At 41.5% G+C, this 23,563-nt stretch overlaps 1 protein-coding gene across 1 annotated transcript; it reads right to left on the bottom strand.

Moving 5' to 3' along the window:
- Nucleotides 1-424: 424 nt before the first annotated feature.
- On the bottom strand, nucleotides 425-23,436 carry SNRNP40 (small nuclear ribonucleoprotein U5 subunit 40). Its single transcript, XM_081086353.1, has 10 exons — nucleotides 23,247-23,436; nucleotides 20,530-20,659; nucleotides 19,163-19,256; nucleotides 17,824-17,989; nucleotides 11,150-11,272; nucleotides 8,523-8,643; nucleotides 6,431-6,513; nucleotides 5,125-5,186; nucleotides 1,502-1,605; nucleotides 425-897 (listed from the first exon to the last, which is right to left on the bottom strand). Exons 1-10 carry the CDS (start codon nucleotides 23,388-23,390, stop codon nucleotides 848-850), a joined length of 1,077 nt encoding a protein of 358 aa, XP_080942479.1. The 5' UTR covers nucleotides 23,391-23,436; the 3' UTR covers nucleotides 425-847.
- Nucleotides 23,437-23,563: the final 127 nt, after the last annotated feature.

The raw sequence follows: 23,563 nt of genomic DNA, 5'->3' as shown, positions 1-23,563 counted from the left end.
GAATCGAACCTGGGACCTTTCAGTCCCCAGGCTGACGCTCTATCCACTCAGCCAAACCAGCTAGGGCCGGACCTAGCATTTCTTAATACCACTGTCAATTTAGGGAAAAGAGACAATAGGTAGAATCATAAGTCTCAATGTCATGGCCCAGTTACACTAAAACTTTCTCGTATTCCTTCGAGTTGAGTTTGATGCTATGTTCCTAATAGGAGAGCAGTGCTTGTTACTGATATTCTGTCATTTACATGGGGATGAGTATGGTAAACCAAAACACATGTAAAAGGGGGAAAAGCCCAAAACATCCCAGTAAACGGCTTCCCGGAAGTTTAACTGGAATGTCACCTGCCCACATCATGTCCTGCTCAGATTTACTGCTCAGGTCAAGTATCAAAGAAAAGACAGCAATAAATTCAATCTACATGGCTCTTGTAAAAAGGCATCTATTTGGCTTTTAATACAAAATGTCTCAGAGAAACACAGAAATAAAATATACAAGCTAATAATTAAACCCCCAATAAGCAGATTTCAGTCACATTCCCTGTCTTCAATCTGGATGAGAAAACAGGAAGCTACAAACCAACCAATGTCTGCCCCTTTGAAGAAATAAAAAGTAAAGAAGAAAAAACCAAACAGTCCCTGAAATGTGGCAGGTGGTTTTTAGAGGCCGCTGTAATCTTGCTTTAATCATCCATCCTGGTGAAATGAGATGCATGTGGTTGTTGGAATACGGCCACCTCCTACTGGTTTCTAGATCTTCATCTGAAGGGAGGATGCTGGCTTGGGCACCACTTGATGCCACGGATGCAGTCTGAGGTCAGGCAGCCCTGGAGTCTTCCGTTTCTGATCTTCACTGGATCTCCCCCATATACAGTCTCTTGTCACTGGATGCTGAGAGAACTGAGGTGAAAGAACAGAGAATAACTGGAAATGATGAAGGCTCAAGGAGACCTGGTGCTCAAGGGCTCTTATTTCAAGAGCCAATTTTGGTATAAAAGAGCAATTGGATTTAGCCTAAACCCCCCTCCTCCTAAACACCATTCACAGGAAACTGCAGCCTGCTTTTCAATCCACATCCTCTCGAAATCACGAGGGTGGACTGTGCTATGGGAAATACATTGCCAGGCTCTAAATCTCGATGTCTCTTGTCAGTAAAGCCCTAAGAAAAAGACTTCCTCAGTCATTCTAGAACAGAAAAATCAATGTTGGTGCTTCCATTTTGTAAACGAGCTTAGCCCCAGAGAAAGTTACATTTTCTCCTTAAATTAAAGGCCCATTATTTACAAAATGATTGGCTAGCCAATAAAATGTGGGTTAAGTTATAAAGTGAAACATTGCTCTTACCCTCACCACTTAAAACAGTGGTGACTGTTATTGATACCCATAAAGAATGTTTGCATGGACATTCACAGAAAACAGACATCCAACTTTGCTTCTGTATTCTCAGGGCTCCTTTTGGGGGATTCCCACAGTTTCCTTTTCCCCAGAGTCAGGACAGACTTACTGATGGGCTCGTCAGGGTGGAAAGCCACTTCATTGATGGAGCCAGCGTGGCCCGGAAGCTTATACAAAATCCTCCTGCTTGTTGTATCCCACACATACACAAACCTGCAAGGCATCACAAAGAACAAAGCTAAGGCCTTTCAGGGCTGAGGGTAGGTTGGCTTTTTACGGAAAATGGAAGCAACTATTTATTTATTAACCCATGTTTGTTGAATTGTATTCTGACTTTTAGAAACTAAGAATACAGACTTTGAATTAGGCATGGACCTGTCCTTGAGCAACTGAGTGGAGAAATAGGAAGAGCCAAAAATATAGATGGGCCTTGTGTGGGCCCGAGTTGTAGTCATTCCTGATGCTTGGCTGGATTTAGGTTACGAAACCCACCCCCTGGCACCCGGGCTGAAGGTCAAGCTGACAACACTCCTGCCTCTGGCAAGGCGTGTTTCCAGGATGTGGCTCTGTCAATGCCACTGGATTCAGCTGATAATAATTAAAGAAATGCTCATGTGCCTTCCCAGGCGCTCTCTACATATAGGCCTTACTGGTATTTTTAAACATAAGAAATCTTCCTCAAAAAGCACCCATATAATTAGGCTATCATTAACATCACATGCATCCGGAAATGTCTTCAAGGTAACCCAATTCATGGTAGGTTGGAGCCTAGGTTGTAGAGGCACCTGAACTTCTAGTATTCACATCACATAGCCAGAGGACAGGAAATTTGTGCTAATAAACATAACCCAAATATACACTTGACCCAAATCTTGCACTGAATTCATGAGCAGAAAGAATACTAGCATGGGAAGGGGCCAACAGAAATCAGCTAGTCTGACCTCATTTAACAGATAAGAAAACTACGGTACAGTGACTTCTCCAAGTTGACACCGTTCATCAGTGTCAGAACTAAAATCAGAGCTCTTAATATATCCCAGTTCTCTCCTTTTGCTTAAACCCCTCAAACACCTTGTCTCCCCAAACCCCAATAAAGAAGTTCCTTTGACCCTCAACCTTGCTTGGGTCATTTTAAGCTGTAGGTAAAATGAAGAGATATTATCTTCATATTACCATGCAAAAAGAACCTGTTGGTACATTTAAAGGGCTCATGGTTTTCAAACAGGTTATACAAAGTTACACATTTGTTTTGTTCGGTCAACACTTAAAAGGAACACTCACCAGTACGTGATTATAAAATGCCTAGTTCTGATGTGGCAGTGAACACTTTTAGTCTAAAATGCAAATAAACAGGAAGAGCTTCGGAATGATACTGTTTAGTTCTCAAGAGCTAGGCTCCACAGGAACTAAACAAAAGTTCCAAACAAGATGGAAGAGAAGCAGGAACCCTATCTGTCTATAGACTCCTTGGCTCTGATGCTCATGCTCTCCCTACTGTCTTTTTTCCTGCCAAGCACAAGTCACTGTCCTCATTAATCCAACTGAGGATGATGTGCCATAGTGAAAAGGTACATGAGCTCTGGAGTCAGAAAGACCTGGGTTCAAGTCTCAGTGCAACTATTTAATAGCTAAGTAATTTTAGAGAATTTATTTATTTAACTTCTCTGGCCCTTTAAATACAGTTCCTCATGTTGTGGCCCAACCATAAAATTATTTTCATTGCTACTTCATAACTGTAATGTTGCTACTGTTATGAATTGTAATGTAAATATCTGATATGCAGGATGGTCTTAGGCGACCCCTGTGAAAGGGTCATTCGACCGTCAAAGGGGTCGCGACCCACAGGTTAAGAACCGCTGCCTTAGTTGTATGGAGATAATATTGGTCTCACATAATAGTGGTTGAGAGAATAAGATAATGTATGCAAAATGCCTGGCACACAAAATGAATGACAGCTATTGCTATGACAAACACAATTGTTATCAATTATCAACATACAATCATATGAAATCAAGAGGTTAAATAAATCGCTCATAGTGGAAAGTCTGGCCAGTCTTCCCGTAGTCTGTGATGGGAATTTTGAAGGGTTTCAAGTCTGAACATGAGGGAGGTGATTTGTAAGTAGAGAGGGGAAATTTGCCAAATCTAGGCCAAGCTGAAAAGCAGTTTTCTGAGGAAAGTTACATTTCCCAGGTACTTATAGGCCAGCAGAACCCCAGATCTCCAAAGGTTTACTTCAAGGCCTCACTCCCCATGGCTGCCAATTAGATGCTAAATTTAGAGGGGTTCCATGTCCTCTCATTGCTTTGGCATGGCAATGTTCGGCAGGAACCAGGCTCTTTATGTAACAGAGCTGCTTGCTGACTTCGGGCTAATTGGCTAGGAGGCCTGTGAAATCCAGCCAACCCCAGCAGGTAGACAAGCCGACTTTCCCCAGACCAGAGCCACGCTTCCACATGGAAGGTTTAAAGGAACAGTGGGGAGAGAGGACATTGAAAGTCAGGGCCAATGAATGTCAGAAACAAACCGATCAGAAGAAAAGCTTAGGCAAATATCATTTAAAAGCTTAAGTACAGAGGAAAGACCCAAAATCTCTGCTAAAAATAATGTAAAAATACTTAGAATGGTTCTTCCTCTGCCAGAATGCAAGATACATCTCATGTTGTAGATCTGTTTAAGATCTTTAGCAACCTGACAACTGAAAACCTCTTAGATTCTCTCTTTAAGGCAGTTCTCTAAACCACCAGGAGCCCTTTCCTCCCCAGAAAATAGCTGAATAACTTGTTTGTTCATTTTTCCTGGCATTAAACTTGCCAGAAAAAAAAGAAGCAAACTCTGGACTCTTCAGGTATGTTCACAAATATAAAGGTGTAGGACAGACCAAAATGAGGTTTCTCTATGGCTGTGCTCGGGCGACAGACAAGACACCGGACATGTTGAAGGACCCAATCTAGCCCAGGAAAGGCTTCGTGTTTATAGGATGGTGCCTGTTTCAGCAGGGTGGCAGGAAAATCCCTAAAGGGGAGAAAGGTGGGAGCTAAACCCAGAGACTGTCACCAGATGGCTTCCCACATCTGTGGCCCAAAAGCCTGGGCCCCTGGACATCCCTATTCAACCTCTGACTCCCTCCCAAGCATATAGGTCACCATATGCAGGGTAAAATTTGACTGCCAACCTTAGGCTAGGAATTCATTCATATAATATTACTAATGCTTAGAATAGGTCAAACACTGCCCTGGGTTCAGAGATGACTAAGATTCATTCTCTGACCTCTAGGAGCAAATAATGTACTGGGTGCCCTACACTATAAGATACAATAAATGCTAATAAAGGTTAGGTGTACAAAGTGTGACAACAGCACAAAACAAAGAGGAATTTGTTATGCCCAAGAGGTAAGGGAGAGAGAGGACCATGAAAAGTTTATAGGCATAACAGAGAGAGGTGATTACATGTATTAAACATGTAAAGATACCAGCATCATTATTTTCTTCTTTTTTATTGATTTTAGAGAGAGAGGAAGGGAGAGGGAGAGAAAGAGAAAGAAACATGGATAAGAGAGAAACATCAACATGGATTGGCTGCCTCCTGCACACTGGGGATTGATCCTACACCCTGGGCATGTGCCCTACCCAGGAATCAGCCGCCTCTTGGTGCATGGGTTGACACTCAACCACTGAGCCACACCAGCTGGGCAGCTCTGTCATTCTTTGCCACACTCCCGGTAATCCTTACCTGTCGGCTGAGCCAGCTGCTATCTTGCTTCCATCAGGTGACCAAGAACATCTCAGAAGATTCTACAATAATGAATAAGCAGGAATCCAATGAATATAGTAATGTACCAAACCCCTCTTTGTTAGACTACAGAATCACTGAGAGACTTTAAAATTTCTTGAGTTTTAATTATTCTCCCCCAGAAAGATGATCAGCAATTATTTCATATTCTGTGGCCGAAGACAGCATACTGGCATCATTTCATACCATATAAAAACCAACTTTATGCCAAAACCGGTTTGGCTCAGTGGATAGAGCGTCGGCTTGCGGACTGAGGGGTCCCGGGTTCGATTCCGGTCAAGGGCATGTGCCTGGGTTGCAGGCACATCCCCAGTGGGAGATGTGCGGGAGGCAGCTGATCGATGTTTCTCTCTCATTGACGTTTCTAACTCTCTATCTCTTTCCCTTCCTCTCTGTAAAAAATCAATAAAATATATTACAAAAAATAAAAAAATAAAAACCAACTTTAGAAAATGCTTAATTTATAGTAAATCAGAATGAACCTGGCAACAGAATTTTGTTCGACCTACAAACGGAGGCTCCTTTTGCTCCATTTACCTTGATCCTCATTAAAAACTTTATCTTGAAGGAAAAGAAAACCAAATCCAACAAAAGAATAAAATTTCATTCACAAAGTCCAACACTCTTAACGGGATCTCAAAAGAAAACCATTAGTCTCTATTATCAAATTATTTTGGGGAAAAGCTGCTTTCAAGAGCTGACCTGGACTTTGCGAGTTTAGAAAACATTTCTGTCTCGCAGAACTTGGGCCACGGTGCTTACTGCAGATAGAGATGTATTCTCAGGGCTCTAACAGCTGGTCACTGGGAGGTGACGGAGGTTGTCTGGGAAATAGCCATGGGAGCCTGGATCCCATTTGGAACACTAACCTAAGAGGTTAAAGTTACCAAGGAATTAAAAGGATAGGAGTGTCTTGTTGAAGTTGGAAATCCTAAATTGGAGGGTTGGTGCCATCACCACTTATCTATGTGATTGCCTTCTACCCTATCCTTCTACTAGTTGTATTTCCAGCAAGGACAGTTTCGATGGAGAACAGTGTTACTGGAATGCAGCCCCTTAGTAGAGCTACTGATCTCTAGCCTCAGCACCATCTCTCTTTTAAAATTTAAATTGAGATAAAACTGACATAACATTGTATTAGGTGTACAACATATTGATTTGATATATGTAGATACTGCACCTTAGCACAATCGTAAATGTTTCTTTGAATCAAAAGAACAGAACTCCTTTGCTATGCAGAACTCACCTTTTCAAAGTTGTGCACATTTCCTTGAAATATCTTGACACATCTCTCTTTGGGAGCAAATGGCCGGACATCCCAGACCCGCACTACAAATTCAAATAAACCAAGCAAAAGAGTTGTCAGCCAAGTTGAATCTATAAACCATTAAAATCTATAGTTACAAAGAAAAAAATATACTCAGGTCTCTCTTCATTCAGTGTCAAAAGTTATTTTTGCACTTTGCTTAAAAGCTATTTTCGTATGAAAATAAAAGGTAAAATAAAACAGTTATCAGCCAGAGGCCCCCTGAGCACCCAGCTGAAATTGACAGATGCTATTTCCTGGGGGGAGGAGGTTAACATGGAACAATGCTACCTGGTAAGGCTCTTTCCTTTTGCTAAGAGGAATAAAATACATTCAAGTCCCATTAACTGGGCCTATGGGCACAGAGGAAAGCTGAGGGGGCAGGAAGGAGAAATGTCAAACACACTGCTGGGGATTCGCAACAGAGAATAGTTGGGTGTGACACTGATTTCAACAGAACATTTTGCAAATGATTCCACTGCCAACCCAAAGAGTCACATTTAGCAAAGCTTTGATATGACAATCTAACCATCACTGACTACTGTGACATTCAATCTATAAAAATCAAACTCAGGACTAACCTTTTATAAATTTGCTCAGAGGGGCACCTAGCAGTCTAAACTTGAACAAGGTCAAATATATATTAAAAGAGCACTGTACCAAGAATCAGAAAGTGAACTTTGATTCTAATTTTTAGCTGTACCATATATATGGGTGGTATCAAATAGCAAGGTTCTTTATGTTTTGGACTCTTCTGTAAAAAGGTATTAGCAAGAGTATTTTAAAGATCAAATATGATGATATACATGAAAGGGCTCTAAAAGATTGGAGGCAATAAACAAAAATGAAGAATTTGTAATTTTATTATATAGCCATAACAAGAAATTCCTCTTCTTCTTAATTTAATAACCATTTAGGGAATCTCATCTTCCCTTACTGTAAACAATGCTAGATTCAGTCTATGGTAAATCCATTGAAACCGGAATATATGTATAAATACCCACAGTGAGCAGTGTGAAAAAAAGAATCCTTCAAGTCAGAGAGGCATAAAAAGGCAAAGCTATGCATAAAAGTGTGCTACAGAGCTGACGATACAGTCAGAAGGTAAAGAATGTTCACGCACTCAACAAATATTTATTGAGCACACATTGAGTGCTAGGCACCGTTTTCATTACAAAATGTCAGTGAAAACACCACCTCCTAAAAAGCCTATGAACTTGTGTACCAAAGGGGTATTTCCAAAAATATTAAGCATATAATCCAACAAGTCATCCTCCTTTTCTGCTACACCATCCTCCTACCCAACAACTCAAAAACAAGCAAAGACGAGAGTGTGCGTAAACGCAGGATGTTGAGATGTTTTCATGAGGGTCTTTTGTCACAACGCTTTGGAGTGGGGAAGACAACGGCAGAAGGAGCACAACTGAGGTTCAATAGGTCTGTCGATCATCCAAGTTGGAGCTCTCTGAAAATGCCTGAGAACTCTCATCTTTTTCAAAAAACAAATCAAAAGTGTCTTGTATCTTGCTTGGATTCACAGCACACCACAGCTAAAATGGGCCTTAGAAGTAAAGTCCAGTCCTCTTCTTATCAGTAGAAACTGATGCTGAGACAAGTGTTATGTGCAAAGTTGCTCAGGGATTAGGTGGCAGATTTGGGACTAGAATCCTTTTCCTATTATGTGTTCTCCTAATTGCTCTGGTGAAAGTCTGTGAGCCATCCTGACTCTATCCTTGGATCCTTATTTATCCTAGCACACATTTAAAAAAAATGTTTTTATTGATTTCAGAGAGGAAGAGAGAGGGAGAGATAAAAACATCAATGATGAGAGAGAATCATGGATTGGCTTCCTCCTGCATGCCCCACACTAGGGATGGAGCCAGAACCCAGGCATGTGCCCTGACTGGGAACTGAACCTGGTTCATAGTCGACGCTCAACCACTGAACCATGCCAGCTGGGCCCAGCACACATTTCTAACACCGAGTGCCCACTTTCTGTAGGCATTTGGAATGCTTTCCTTTCCAAAGTTACCTGTATTGTCCATTGCATTGGACAGAAGATAAGAGCCCTCAGAACTTAAACTCAGGCCAGTCACTGAATCTGCATGGCCTCTCATGGTGTAGGTCAGCTTGTTTTGACGCAGGTCCCAGACCTACAAAACAAAAAGGTGCTCTCAAAAATCAAGTTGAGAAATTGGTATTCCTTCTTAAACTGGCTCTAGAGCAAGAATTACTTTATCACAAAATATAGGATTTCTATCAAAGAGAAAAAACTCCTCTTTCTAAAAAGGGAGTCAAGCTACTATATTTGACTAGATAGATACAAACAAATAAATGTCAAATATTAAGATAAACTAACAACCTATGAACCAGGAGGTCATGGTTCAATTCCCAGTCAGGGCACATGCCTGGACTGTGGGCTCAATCCCCAGTGTAGGGCATGCAGGAGGCAGCCGATCAATGGTTCTCTCTCTTCATCAATGTTTCTATCTCTCCCTCTCCTTTCCTCTCTGAAATCAATAAAAACGTATTTTTAAAAATGCTTAAATTATGATTCTTAGCAATTAAAAATAAACTATATAAAAACAAGTAACCATGTTATATAAAAAAGACATTATGATTGCATATAAAATGTATAAAATAAGGTAATATGCAAAGATAGAGACTTAAATTTTCATTTAATTTCATATATTACATATATGCACACACATATACATGATAGAAAAGCATATTTATTAAAAGAATAAATATGTCTGTGTAGGAAAAATAAGAGAAACATTTCAGTTGGAAGAAACTTAATGTCAAATAGAAAAAAAATATGGTTTATTAAGTTATGGCTCATCAACACTTTCCAGTCAAGGGCATGTACCTCGGATGCAGGTTTGATCCCTAGACCGGCCTTGGTGCATGCAGAAGGCAACCAATGGATGTGTCTCTCTCACATTGATGTTTCTCTCTGTCTTTCCCCCTCCCTCCCACTATCTCTAAAAATCAATGGAAAAATATCCCCAGATGAGGATTAAGAAAAACAAAACAACATAAAACAAAAAAATGCTTAGCATATATATGCCTAGCATACAGAAGGCCCTCAGTAACTGGTAGGTATCATCAGGCTACTCCTAAAAATAACTCTGAAGACCAAATGTAAAAATGTGAGCTATTAAGCAAACATAAAGAATACAAAACAATATTTATATTTACATAGACTGTAATGATGTGAAAATATATAAAAGAAAATAGAAATGGTCTGGAATGTCATACACAAAAAGAATCGTTGGTATTGTACAAAATTTCCTCTAAAATTGATTTAATATTGCCATGTAGTTTTTCTATGTTAAAAAAAAATTCTGCTGTCCCTTTTAGCAGCTAAGGCATGTGCCTCATCTAGAAATGTCAAATATTAAGATAAACTAGAAATGAGTTTGGTGTTGTCAAAGCAATACACAAGGCAGACAACTCCACTTCCCCATCAATAGTTCATTCATGTGTGGAATCCAACATACTTTATATACAATCATTTTTTTGTCAAGATGTGTGTTGGCTCAATAATCAAGAAAACTTAAAATGGCTGACACTTTTTTATTCAAGCTATTGTTCTTCTTCTTCAGAGAAGGCACTGCAGAAATCTTTAGCTTTATAACAACCAAGAGAGAATGCAATTCACCATTTCTCACAGCACCTGAGTGCTATTTCCAGACTTTCCCCCTTAGGGCCTGCACATGGTACTTGTGCAGGCCTAAATGTATTGGGATTTGCCACAGAAAGAGTGAGTAGGGCACTAATTTAAGCAAAAAATATATATTTATATATTTTTTTATTGAATTTAGAGAGAGAGAGAAAGAGAGAGAGAGAGAGAGATAGAAACATCAATGATGAGAGAGAATCACTGACCAGCTGTCTCCTGTACACTCCCTACTGTTGGGGATCAAGCCCACAACCTGGGCATGTGCCCTGATTAGGAACCAAACTGTGACCTCCTGGTTCATGGGTCGACACTCAACCACTGAGCCACACCAACTGGGCTTAAGCAAAATATTTTGCATCTCATTAGTGGAAGGTAATTGATTAAGAAAAAAAAAAAGACACAATCTCTGCTCCCAAACACGTGGGCAAGGTATGAAAGAAGAGATACTTTTTTACTTCAACAAAGTAGAAGAGTATTCTCAGGCAAAAATAATGTGAGAAAACAGACAATTAAATGAATTAATAACATAAAGCACTAAGAGCAATGCCTGACACAAAGCACCAAGTGTTAGATCAGCGGTTCTCAACCTGTGGGTCGCGACCCCTTTGGCGGTCGAACAACCCTTTCACAGGGGTCGCCTAAGACCATCCTGCATATCAGATATTTACATTACAATTCATGATAGTAGCAACATTACAGGTATGAAGTAGCAACGAAAATAATTTTATGGTTGGGTCACAACATGAGGAACTATATCTAAAGGGCCAGAAGGTTGAGAACCACTGTGTTAGATGCATTTATAGGAGCAACCCCTGACTTAGGAATTCAATGAAGATAGGACAGAAGAAACGATCTAAATTCATAAGTTCCTTCTCATTGTTATTAGGTGCAAGCTACCACAATCTCAGAAGTTTGAAAAGATTCTCCTCTGTAAAGATAGTGAAAGGGAAATGTAACATAAACACCAAACATACCTTGATATCATTGTCTATTCCACCTGAAATAATCTGATCGCTTGTGTCGTTGAAGGTCACAGCTAACACCTGGTAGGTATTCTGAAATGTCTGGATGGCTGCTTTCTTCCGGATGTCCCAAAGCTGAAGGAGAACAGAAGAGTCTACAATAACAGCACTTCAAGAAGTAATTGCATAATACACCCTTTAGCCCAAGGACATTTTAGTGGTGAATCCACCTCTAATAGGGGCCCGTTCAGAAACATCTTTGGGTATCCAAGGAACACGGTGAGAAGTGACCACAATTTTGCCAGTGTATCTGAAGGTTGGTGAAACAAATCACTTTGGTTATATTTTCAGAATCCTTTGTTAAAATTTAAATAAACATAGTTAATCAATATGCCCTTAGAGTGGAAATCCTATACCTGCTTAGTTCATATATCCTTAGCACAGCAAGGATATTAACTAGACCAGTGTGTTCAAATGGTAGATCTTATCTTATTAGTAGGCTGCAACTCACATTAAAAAATATGTACATAGACAGAGGAAGTTACATCAGCAAAAACTGCAGAGTAGGAAATTCTACAAGACTGTCCCTCCACAAAAGCAGAGAATTACCTAGCAAAAATTTAGCAGAATAACTTTATCAGAATTCTAGAAACTAATCAAAAATTTATAGCAACCAGGCAAACATTTAATGAAGGAAAAACAAACCCTGGGTCTTAGGAAGAGTTTTGTAGTATCTTAACTTACCCTGGTTCCATCCCCTAACTCAACAATACTTCTGAAGACAACAGCCCATATTCCCAGTATAGGTTCCCAGGATAGATAGGAACAAAACGGACCTTATTCCTTATTCTTAAAGAACGTGGTTGTTTTTACCTGTCTGGTGGCACCCTGAAGGATGAGCTCAAAGGCTTTTCCTTTATTTTGCTTAACCTGGAACTCTCCCAAGGCAGAGGTTTTTTTTCCAAAAACATTTACAGGCAAATAACGCACTAGCCTCTGCTTGCTGAAGCAAGGACTAACAGTTTGGGCAAATAACAGACAGCCAAACAGCTGGAGACTGAAAGTGGGAGAATGAGACAACTTGGAACACAGGAGAGGCTTTGAAAAGCTGTAACACAGCCCTGACCGGTTTGGCTCAGTGGATAGAGCGTCGGCCTGCGGACTGAAGGGTCCCGGGTTCGATTCCGGTCAAGGGCATGTACCTTGGCTGCGGGCACATCCCCAGTAGGGGGCGTGCAGGAGGCAGCTGATCGATGTTTCTCTCTCATAGATGTTTCTAGCTCTCTATCCCTCTCCCTTCCTCTCTGTAAAAAAACAAAATATATTAAAAAAAAAAAAAGAAAAGAAAAGCTGTAACACATTCCTGGGACTCTAAAGGTCATGTGCATGCCCATGGCTGTGAACATGCTCAGAAAATAACTGAGAAGGCCCCACACTCTCACCTGTAGGCTCTGTACAAGCAGGAAATGAAGGCTAATGCAGAGTTGGAACTGCCTGGCTGAGAGGTGAAGGCAGGCCCCTTCACATAGACACAACCAATCTGCAAAGACTAGGAGAGTCTCCCCTATCCGCCTTTCTCCACCCCCTCCCCCCCGCCATTAAGGAAACCTTTGCCCAACCATTGGCAAACCACTAAGCTAATGAAATAAGAGACTTCAGTGGCTACAAGCAAATTTTAAAAATTACACCAGAAAATTCACTAAATAAATAATAGCTACAACAAGCAGCAACAACAAACCCTGACGAGAATCTAATTTCCCGAACTGCCATCCTATCTAATAGACAAACATGGTAATTGACCATACCTTCGCTACGCCTCCCATTGGCTAATCAGCACGATATGCAAATTAACCAACAAAGATGGCAGCCAATTTGCATACCGCAGGCAGGGCGGGACAGCGCCATCCTGCCTGCCCTGACACCATCTGGGCCTGTTATCTGCGACCCGGGGCGGCTGGTGTCTGTGTGCGACATGACCCAGGGCAGTCGGGCGGTGCAGCAGTGATCGGCCAAACTGCCCAGCCTCCATCAGGGAATCCCGTGTGCGACCCGACCCGGGGCGGCCGGACAGGGTAGCAGCGATCAGCTGGCCCGCCCGGGCATCCCGTGTGCGACCCGACCCGGGGCGGCCGGACAGGGTAGCAGCGATCAGCTGGCCCGCTCGGGCATCCCGTGTGCGACCCGACCCGGGGTGGTGCCCCAACCCCCGCATGGGCCCTGCTGTGTGCGCGACCTGGGGCAGCGCCCCAACCCCCGGATCGGCCCTGTCGTGTGCGAGACCTGGGGAGGCAGGACAGGCACCGAGGGATCGGGCCTGCCATCTGCCACCTGGGGAGCGGGCCTAAGCCAGCAGCAGGTGGTTATCTCCCGAGGGGTCCCAGACTGTGAGAGGGCACAAGTGGGGCTGAGGGACACTTCCCCCACCCCCCCAGTGCACAAATTTTTGTGCACCGGCCTCTAGTCTCTATCATAAAAACCCCATGGTCGTGACGCCATCAGCCATCACAACCAAATGCCAAAAGGCACCTGCTGAATGTCATATTTCTTCATGGGAACAAGTAAGTGTTGCTCTGTTCAATTCTTATCTTCCAACGAAGGTCAATTTAAGTTCTCCTGAGAAGGAAAGGTTAGGGCAGGAAACTATTCTTATCTCTGTCCACAAGTGTCTTCAAGGTGGACGGGGCTGCATGGGCGGGTGGGTGGGGACTTGACACTGGGTCCCGCGTGATTTCGCGCGGTGGGCCTCTAGTATTATAATATTCAAATGTCTAGTTTTCAACAAAAAAATTATGAGGCAAAGAAGCAGCAAAATGTATAGCCCATACAGATGAAAGAAATTAATAGTTTTTTCACAAGTGGCCCTGGGACAACTGGATAATCAGTTGAAGCTAGACCCTTACCTCACACATGTCAATATTAACTTGACATGAATCAAAGACTTAAATGTAAAAGCTAAAACTATAGCCCTAGCCGGCTTGGCTCAGTGGATAAAGCGTCAGCCTGCGGACTGAAGGGTCCCAGGTTCGATTCCGGCCAAGGGCACATGCCTGGGTTTCGGGCTTGATCCCCAGTAGGGGGTGTGCAGGAGGCAGCCGATCAATGATTCTCTCTCATCATTGATGTTTCTATCTCTCTCTCCTTCTCCCTTCCTCTCTGAAATCAATAAAGAAATATATATTAAAAAAAAGAAGCTAAAACTATAAAATTCTTAGAAGAGAAAAGGGGAAATCTTCATGACCATGGATATGGCAATGAATTATTAGATATGACAATAAAAGTACAAGTGACAGAATAAGAAATAGATAAATTAGACTTAATAAAAACAGAAAGCTGTTGTACATCAAAGGATAGTATCATGAAAATGAAATAACTGCCAATGGGAGAAAATATTTGCAAATCACATATCTGAGAAAGGTCTAGTATCCAGACAAAGAACTATTATAACTCAATGACAAAAATATAACAAGCCTAATTAATAAATGGGCAAGGACTTGAATAACTATTTCTCTTCAGGTCCAGCTGGTGTGGCTCAATGGTTGAATGTCAACCTATGAACCAGGAGGTCACAATTCAACTCCCAGTCAGGGCACATGCCCGGATTGTGGGCTTGATCCTCAGAGGGAGTGCAGAAGGCAGCCAATCAATGATTCTCTCATCAGTGATGTTCCTAACTCTCCCTCTACCTTCCTCTCTAAAATATATAAAAACATTAAAAAAATTTTCTCTTCAGAAAATATAACAAGGGCCAATAAGCACATGAAAAGATCTCAACATCATAAATAAAAATCAAAACAATAATTGGGTACCAGTTCACACTCATTAAGATGTAACAATATCAATAACAGTAACAAACCCACACAGAAAATAACAAGTGTTGGCGAGGAAGTAAAAAAATTGGGGATTCTTACATTGAAAAAATCTCATACATTGCTGATGAGAATGTAAAATGATGAGGCTGCTACAGAAAACTTTGGATGGCCCTCAAAAAGTTAAACATAGAATTACCATATGTCCCAGCAACCAGACTCCTAGATATATGGCCAAGGGAAATGAAAATAGGTGTTCAAACACTTGACCATGAATGTTTATAGCAGCATTAATCATAAAATTTTTTTAAAAAGACGGATAATTTCATGCACCAGGCCTCTAGTTACTAATAAAGTCCAATTTGGTAATTTGATTAAGATGTTCTTTGACAAGCTTTCTTGCATAAGATGTTCAAGGCTCATCTAGTACTTTCCCTGCCCAGTCCTAAAAGGCACGCTGGTTCCTTTTAGTGGAAAATGATACTTTAAAGGCCACGACCTGAGCAGTAGATGTGCTCATTGCTGTTGGGGTGTTATTATTCCTAAACCCTCTCAGTGGTCAGTTAGAAAATATATGTATACATAGGTATACACACACATCTACATTCATTTTTTTTCTATATCTATTTGTTTGTATATTGAATGTCTTAAATTCACACTGATAATTCCAATTTGATACCAACAACACACGATGCATTTTCGTCTTCTCTACTTCAGTATTGGTAACTCCTCTCTCTGATGGTGAGTAGTCTATCTCCCATTATACTTATTTGATCAAGCTTCCTGTATAACCAACCTCCCATATCCTCTTCCACTCTTCTCCTGAATAGATACCCTTTTTCCTGAACCGTGATTCCCATTCTCAGCTAACTCTATGTGCCCCCCTTTCTCATCCCATTTGGGTCATCCCTGTGTGAACCAACATCCTCTTCACTCTGCTTGGGCTTTAATACCCCTCTCTAGGCTGCCCTTCCCTAGGGATGCCATCTTTATCCTGCTCAGCCTCAGACACCTGCCCCGTCTGGGCACCCTCAGCTCAGGTTCTGACACTATATTGTCTCCTCCACCAACGTGTAGTTGATCCTTTTTTTTACCCTACTAGGGCACTGATGGGCAGCACCTCCTTCCTCATCCTCCAATTCCCCAGGCTGCCTACCCTGTCCTGTGTGGATGCCCTCCTCACCTCACTTGGGCTGACATGCTACTCTGGCCCACTAAAACATACCTTAAAAAAAATTTTTTTTTTTAAACCCTCACCCAAGGACACACTTTTATTGATTTTAGAGAGAGAGGAAGAGAGATATCAATATAAGAGTGAGAACATTGATCGGTTGCCTCCCACACTGGGGATTGAACCCACAACCTGGGTATGTGCCCTGACTAGGAATTGAACCTGTGATCTTTGGGTGTATGGGACGATACTCCAACCAAGCCACCCATCAGGGCTAAACATACTCTTATGATAAGTTCCGGCAATTGCACTCCTTGACAGTTAACCACAGGAGCTGAAAATGTAGGTTAACACAACCTGTACATGAATGTCTCAGCAGCTTTATTCATAACTGCCAACTCTTTTTTTTTTTTTTTAAATATATTTTATTGATTTTTTACAGAGAGGAAGGGAGAGAGAGATAGAGAGTTAGAAACATGGATGAGAGAGAAACATCCATCAGCTGCCTCCTGCACATCTCCCACTGGGGATATGCCCGCAACCCAGGTACATGCCCTTGACCGGAATCGAACCTGGGACCCTTCAGTCCGCAAGCCGACGCTCTATCCACTGAGCCAAACCGGTTTCGGCAACTGCCAACTCTTGGAAGCAACCAAGATGTCCTTCAGTAGGTAAGTATATAAATAATGAAATATTTTTCAGCACTAAAAAGAAATGAATTATCAAGCCATGAAAAGACATAGAGGAATCTTAAATGCATATTACTAAGAGAAAGAAGCTAATCTGAAAAAGCTATATAGTGTATAATTCTAACTATATGACATTTTGGGAAAGGCAAAATTATGGAAATAGTAAAATGATCCATGGTTGCCAGGGCTTGGAAGGGATGAATAGGCAGAGCAGAGAGGATTTTTAGGGCAGTGAAAATACTCTGTATAATACCATAGTGATGAATACATGTCAGTATACATTTGTCCAAACCCACTGAATGTACAACACTAAAAGTGAACCCTAATGTAAACTATGGACTTTGGGTAGTTATGATGTGTCAATGTAGGTTCATCAATCGTAACAAATGTGCCACTCTGGGGGAGGCTGTGCATATGTGGGACAGTGGATACATGGGAAATCTCTATATCTTTCCCTCGATTTTGCTGTGAACCTACAACTGCTTTAAAAATAGTCTTAATTAAAAAAAAAAATCTCACTTCAGACCTACCGAATCAGAATCTGGTTGTTGTTGTTTTTTTTTTTTTTTTTTTTTAACAGATTCTTTGAGTGATTCTGATATGCACACAGGTTGGAAATCATTGGACCAAATGACCTTTAAGATCCCATCCTGTGTTACTAAACCATGTACTGACATTTCTATATACTCACTAATTTCATAATAGCCTTGTAAGACATGTATACTACTATCACCACCGTAAAGATTGAGAAACTGAGGATAAGAAAAACTGCCTAAGACCACACAACTAAGTAAACAGCTGAGCCAAGAATCCAATTCAGGTGATCCAGTTTAATCCAAGTCACAATGATTCGATTTGGTTCTAATATTATTCTGTTAGATACTTAAAGCATCTGTTTTGGGAAATGACTGCTAAAACAAAGTTGTGGTGAGGAGGGTACAACACAGAAGGTAAGGCAAGATAAAGTTCACATTATGTCACCTCAGAAATTGCAACACTCAGAGAGACAACATCACCCACCTTAACTGTACCATCATCACTGCCAGTGCAGACAAGCTGGGGGCCCCTCCTGGCCGGATAACAGGAATTCACAAAGGAAGTATGTCCTTTCAGCCTTTTAACCCTCTCACCTGTTTCACTGTCCCACACTGCCACAGTTTTATCTGTGGATGCTGAGAAGAGCATACTAGAAGGTAAGAGGAAGAACAAAAAAGAAGTAAGTGAATACGAACCCCAGCAATCTATCTTCCCCACTTACCAAAATGTGCCCAACCCTTTAAGATCATTGACATGTCCTCTGACAGTCTGGCACATGATGCTGGAATGCCTGTCTCGCCCTATCTACCAAAATCCTATTGGTGCTTTAGATCCGTTATAAGGTCTACCCTAGCAAAAAGGATTCCCTTCTATCAGTCCCCATGATAGAGTAAACATTTAATACAGCAGTTTTTTTAATCCTTTCCTTCTTTGTGATAGATAAGACTTCATACATAAGACATCCTCCCACTTGGAAATATTTAATCACTCCTTGCTGCAGAAGTAAGAGAGACTAGCAATTCTTAACCCAATGGTTCAGCAACTCCAACCTTTTCCCTAAAAATCAAAGTTTTTATTTTGTCTCTGAGGATAATTCGTAAGTTATAATTATTATAAGGCTTTCTTTACTCAAATATTAATAAGAAAATGTATACAAGGCTATGTACCAGTTGATTCAGGGAACCCTAGGTTTTACAGATCAGAGGTTTAAAACAATGACTATTTACTGAAATACCCAATGGGATTAATGCCTTTTATAAACACATTTCTATATTATTTGTAATTACTCTAAAATTATGCAATCATTAAAATGCTTATGATAAATAGTATGTTAGGTGAATAATGTTAAGGGAAAAAGCAGCAGACAAGATCGTAAACGTAGCTCTAACATATAAGTAAAAACCAAACAGTTGAGAGTAGGAAAAAAGGCTTGAGAAAAATGTATCATAATATTAAGTTATTCTCTTTGGATTGGCAGGAATATGGGCTATTTTTTCCTTGTTCTATTTTTTGTCTTAGTTTCTCAAAATAATATTTTATTACTTTCATAATAAAAATTACTTTGTTTTATATCTTAAGAAAGAATAAATTTGTCTGAGATGTTGACATATTAGATGACAGAGATGATGTATTTTTAAATGCCTACAAGGAGCAATAAACACCTTACTTGGCATGACAGTGATAGAATAAAGCAATTGCCCAAATGCAGCAGTTTTTGATAGCATGGTCTCCTGAGAGAGAAAGCTCAAGGATAAAATGTGAAAGGATGCCAAGAAGAATTAGTGTAAGTAGCAGCCGTCATTCTACTATGCAGAATACTCACCTGCCATCTGTGTTATAATGAAGTTCCATCACTGCTCCACTGTGCCCCTTCAATGTTGCATAGTTATCACAGTCACCATAGACATTCCACAACACTGTTAGGAAGACAGGAATTCTATGAGCACTGCTAGGCAAAAGGAAATTTATTACTGGGCATGGAAAGGGTACCTATGAATTTACCAGAACAATAGTGCTTAGAACACTATTGGTTCTACCAGCTGTGCCAATTTTCCTGACACTGTAACAAAAATAATGCAATATTTTCACATTTTATAAGGTAAAAAAGTTAATGGATACAATTTTTTAAGCCGTAATTTCCTATATTAAAAAAGCTGACATTCACTATTGCTCATCTCCTATGAATATAAATAGACTGCAAAATGGCAGCACTTATGGAAAACCGAGGAAGCCGCAAATGACTTGAAGGTCACATGGCAATGATTTTATCCGACATTTACTTAATCCACATGTAGTAAGTACCTATAACATGCCAGGTACTGGGATAAAACGAGGTAAATGAATAGACGCAGTTGTTATCCACAGTGAGCTTGTTCTAGTGAGGAGTAAAATTAATGAGAATTATTAAGGAACACCTCTATACATAATAAGATACATATAGGTAGTTATGGATGTTCTACAAAGATGCCTAAGCCTTCCAGATGCTTGGCCACCAGAAAGTTTAAGGATCATAGAACTAGAACACCTAAATCAAAACAGTCAATTATCATCCACCCTGAGGTACAGAGTTATAAGCAGAGTTAATTTCATCTCACAATGCAGCAAATGATGGCAGAAGAAATAAAGTCAGAGGCTTCTGTTACCTTCTTTTTAACTTTTTCTCATGATTTCCCCAAAGTGATTTTCTCTGTTTCTCAAAAAATGGGTTTTCCTGACTAGGAGTTGAGAATCTGGTAGCAGATCCTAATGTTGTACAGATAGATTATCCAAGTGAGTTGCCACTTTAAGAGTCCCCTTCCTCCCCACATGCTGAGATTCTGAGAGTGAACCTGAGGAGGGCCTCTCGCCTCTGGGGAAAAGAAATGGTCTCTTTTTCTTTATTACGCCCATTAACCTTCAAGCCTAGAATTCTTATGTTGCTAAATCAGCTCAAGATTCACCTCCACGAGGAAGATATTCTCAAACTAGAGCCACTCACTTTCCAACCAGTAACATAATTCCTTCCGTATTTACCACATGGACCCTGAGTTCTCCAATCAAGATCATTCAGCATTTTCACGACCATGTAGTTTGTTATGTGACCAAATCAGACTGATACCTTCTGTGGCACCAAAGGTTTTAAAAAAAATAATCACTATTTGGCAGCTAGCGATTATTCCAGATTCAAACACTATGAACACTATGCCTTACATATCAGTCGGTCGAATCCTGCAGATGCTAAGGTGGATCCATTGGGGTGAAACTTGCAGCAGTACACTTCCCCTTCGTGTCCTGAGAGAAGCATGATTGGGGCTTGAAGGGAGGAACACCTTGGAGGCCCCTAAACAAAAAAAGAGAAATACAGGATAGTCAGTGCATACTGGCAAAGGAAGCTGAAAATTACGGGAGTGGATGTAGGGAAAAGGCAAGGGAAACAATGACTGAGTGATTTCTCCTGATCTAGACAACTGCAACTCTTCTCACAACTTATGCCTCCAACTGATACTTTCCTGCTGAAATTATCAGTGTCTGCCTGCTTTACCTACTTTCCTACCCCTCATCCTGCTCCTGTCTCATGACCAACTTCTAATTGCTCAGACATGTTAAACTCATTTCTACCTCGGGATCTTTACCCTTGTTGCCCCTGGCAGGAATCCCCTTCCCCTAGATTTCCCTGTTTGGCTCTTTTCAAATGTCTCCCGTTTAGAAAGTCTTCCCTTGATCATTCGAACTCAACCAGAGCCCGACCTTCCCTCTGTATTCCACTAACCCTACTGTATCCCCTCACTGCACTGATCATCACCCGAAATTCCCTCCTGGTGTATTGGTTTACATATTTTGCCTTTTTCCTCACTAGAAAAGAAGCTCTGTGAATGCAGGGATCCTGCCTGCGTCATTCAACATTCTTTTCCCAATCTCTAGCTCATTTAATGAATGAGTGAATCATGGAACTGAGCAACATTCAGGGTACAGATTATTGGGGAAAGGCCCTTTTTGTTTTTCCCATGTAGAGGGCATAATGTCACAGGAAGGTCATAGTATCCTGCCACCTGTGAGGAGTAAGCCCAAGTTGCTGTCGGATGTGTTAATCACAGAGGAGTCACTCTTCAGGCACTCTGCTCTCTTCACATCGGGAAAGGACTTTTGATTATGATCTTGACATTAAGTCTAGGCTTGGGTAATATGCTGGAACCTGGGCTGATATTCATATTTGTTAGGTAGATGAACAAGTACATTATTAATAATCCCCAAATCTCTTCAGTAGTTTCCAGCTTACTCATTTATTTAAAAAAAAATACTATGTGCCAGGCACTGTTGTAGGCATTAGGAAAATAAATGGAGTTTGCTTTTGAGTGAGAAACAGAAAGAGGAGGGATAGAGTGTGGGAAGCCGCCCATTGTCTTCACTAGCTGAGAGGTGTGGACAAGGAGCCCGGAATGCTGGTGACCCCTGAGCCCTGGCAAAGGTCAGAGCTAAGCACTGTGCACCCGCCCAATTTCCAAATTATTATTTCTTGTCTCATCTGTGTCATTTGCGTGCAGCCCCTTCTCCAGAGCCCAAACCCTGAACCACGCAGGACGTGGGTCAATCACAATAGAGAAAACAAGTAAAATATATAGATGGTTGTAGGTGCTTTGAAGAAAAACACAGCAATGTGGGTTAATAAGTACTGGGCATTGCAATTTAAAGGGGACCAGGAAAGCCCGCACTAAAAAAGTGGTATTTGAGGAAAGATCTGGAGGAGCTGAGTATATAAGCCAGATGAACATTTGGAAGAGGACTCCAGGAGAGGAAGCAGAAAATGCAAACACTTTCAGGCAGGAGCATGGAAACCAGTGTGACTGGGGCAAGTGTGAGCCATGGAAAATTGGTAGATCAGAGAGATAAACAGGCAAAAAGGGCAAATGGTTGTAAGGATTTTGGTTTTACAGTGAGTGAAGTGGAAAGCCACCAAAAGTTTTTAGCAAAGCGTAACAGAATCTGACCTTTAGAAGGAGTCCTCTGCCTGCTGGTTTGAGGATAGACTGACAGCCCAGGAGCAGAAACAGGAATACCAGTTAGGACCCCACTGCAATGCCAGGTGAGATAATAATAGCTGAGATCAAGAGCTAGGGATGGAGGTGGCACAAGTGGTAGCAGTGTGTAGGTCTATTTTGAAACGGTGCCAGCCGGATTGGCTAACCCGCTGCTTGAGGAGTTGAGAGGACTCGTGCTTCTTTATCTGAGGCTAGTAGAAGGAGAGGTATGATCACTAATTCTATCTTACAAGAAATGCAAAAAAAACCCAAAACATAGGGTCTGGGTTTAAGATGTTTCTATCACTATCAGGTAAGAGTTTGTCTTCCCATCTACAAAATGGAATAACAGTTCCTAACTCTTAGGCTGTTACCAAGATTAATGGAGTTTTCATTTAAAATAAAACAACTCAGTACAAGGGCTCAATGAATGTTAACTATTCTTGGGTTGTTAATAGTGTAGAGAAATAAAGGGAAAAACAACTTGGCCAAAGTGAGCCAGATCATTAATTTCATTTCTTCCCTCATTCATTCATTCATTCATTCTCCATCCTCCCACTCTTGCAACTTTTCTGAATGTTTATGCTGAATCCCTTAAGATTTAGGATACGAAAACCTCGGTCTCAAAATCAAGACTTCTTGATTTTGAGGTCAAAATAAGGGTCCTTAACTTTAATTCTAACGCCATCTCACAGGGAGATCGAGACGCTGAAAACGGCTGTCAAACAGGGAAACGTATGGAGTATCCGCAGGACGTCGGCCGCTTTTACAGTGTTTTCCTGCCTTAACTCCAGATAGAGATTTTCGTGCCGCCCCGCAGTAGGCGGGAAGGGCCGATGCGGGACCACCCGGTGCAGCTCTCAGAGGAGGCAGATGAACTGCGGGCCGAAGGCCCCCTGCTCCTTCACTCACCGCTTGCAGCAGAGCTCCCGGCGCCGGGGGCTGCTGTCCCGCTCCAGGGCCCGACCCCGCCGCTCCCAACATGAGCTCATGCCGCTGCCTCTTGACTGGAACCAGCGGCAACTCCGGACCCTTGCGCTTCTGTTGTTCAATCATGGCGGTAGCCGCTCTCCTCTGCACCTTCACGGACCGACCGCGCCGACACCCTGAGCCACCGCGCGACTGGTTCCGACTTAGTCCTTCCCTAGCACATCCGGCTTGGAGAGGCCAATCGGCTTCCAATACTCTCCCCAGCGCCCGAGGATGAGCGCCTCTTATTGGTCAAATCT

Source organism: Myotis nattereri, assembly GCF_964212035.1.
Source record: "Myotis nattereri genome assembly, chromosome: 3".
NCBI lineage: Eukaryota > Metazoa > Chordata > Mammalia > Chiroptera > Vespertilionidae > Myotis > Myotis nattereri.
The sequence above is the reverse complement of the archived record's forward strand: the minus strand, read 5'-3'. Positions and strand labels throughout refer to the sequence as shown.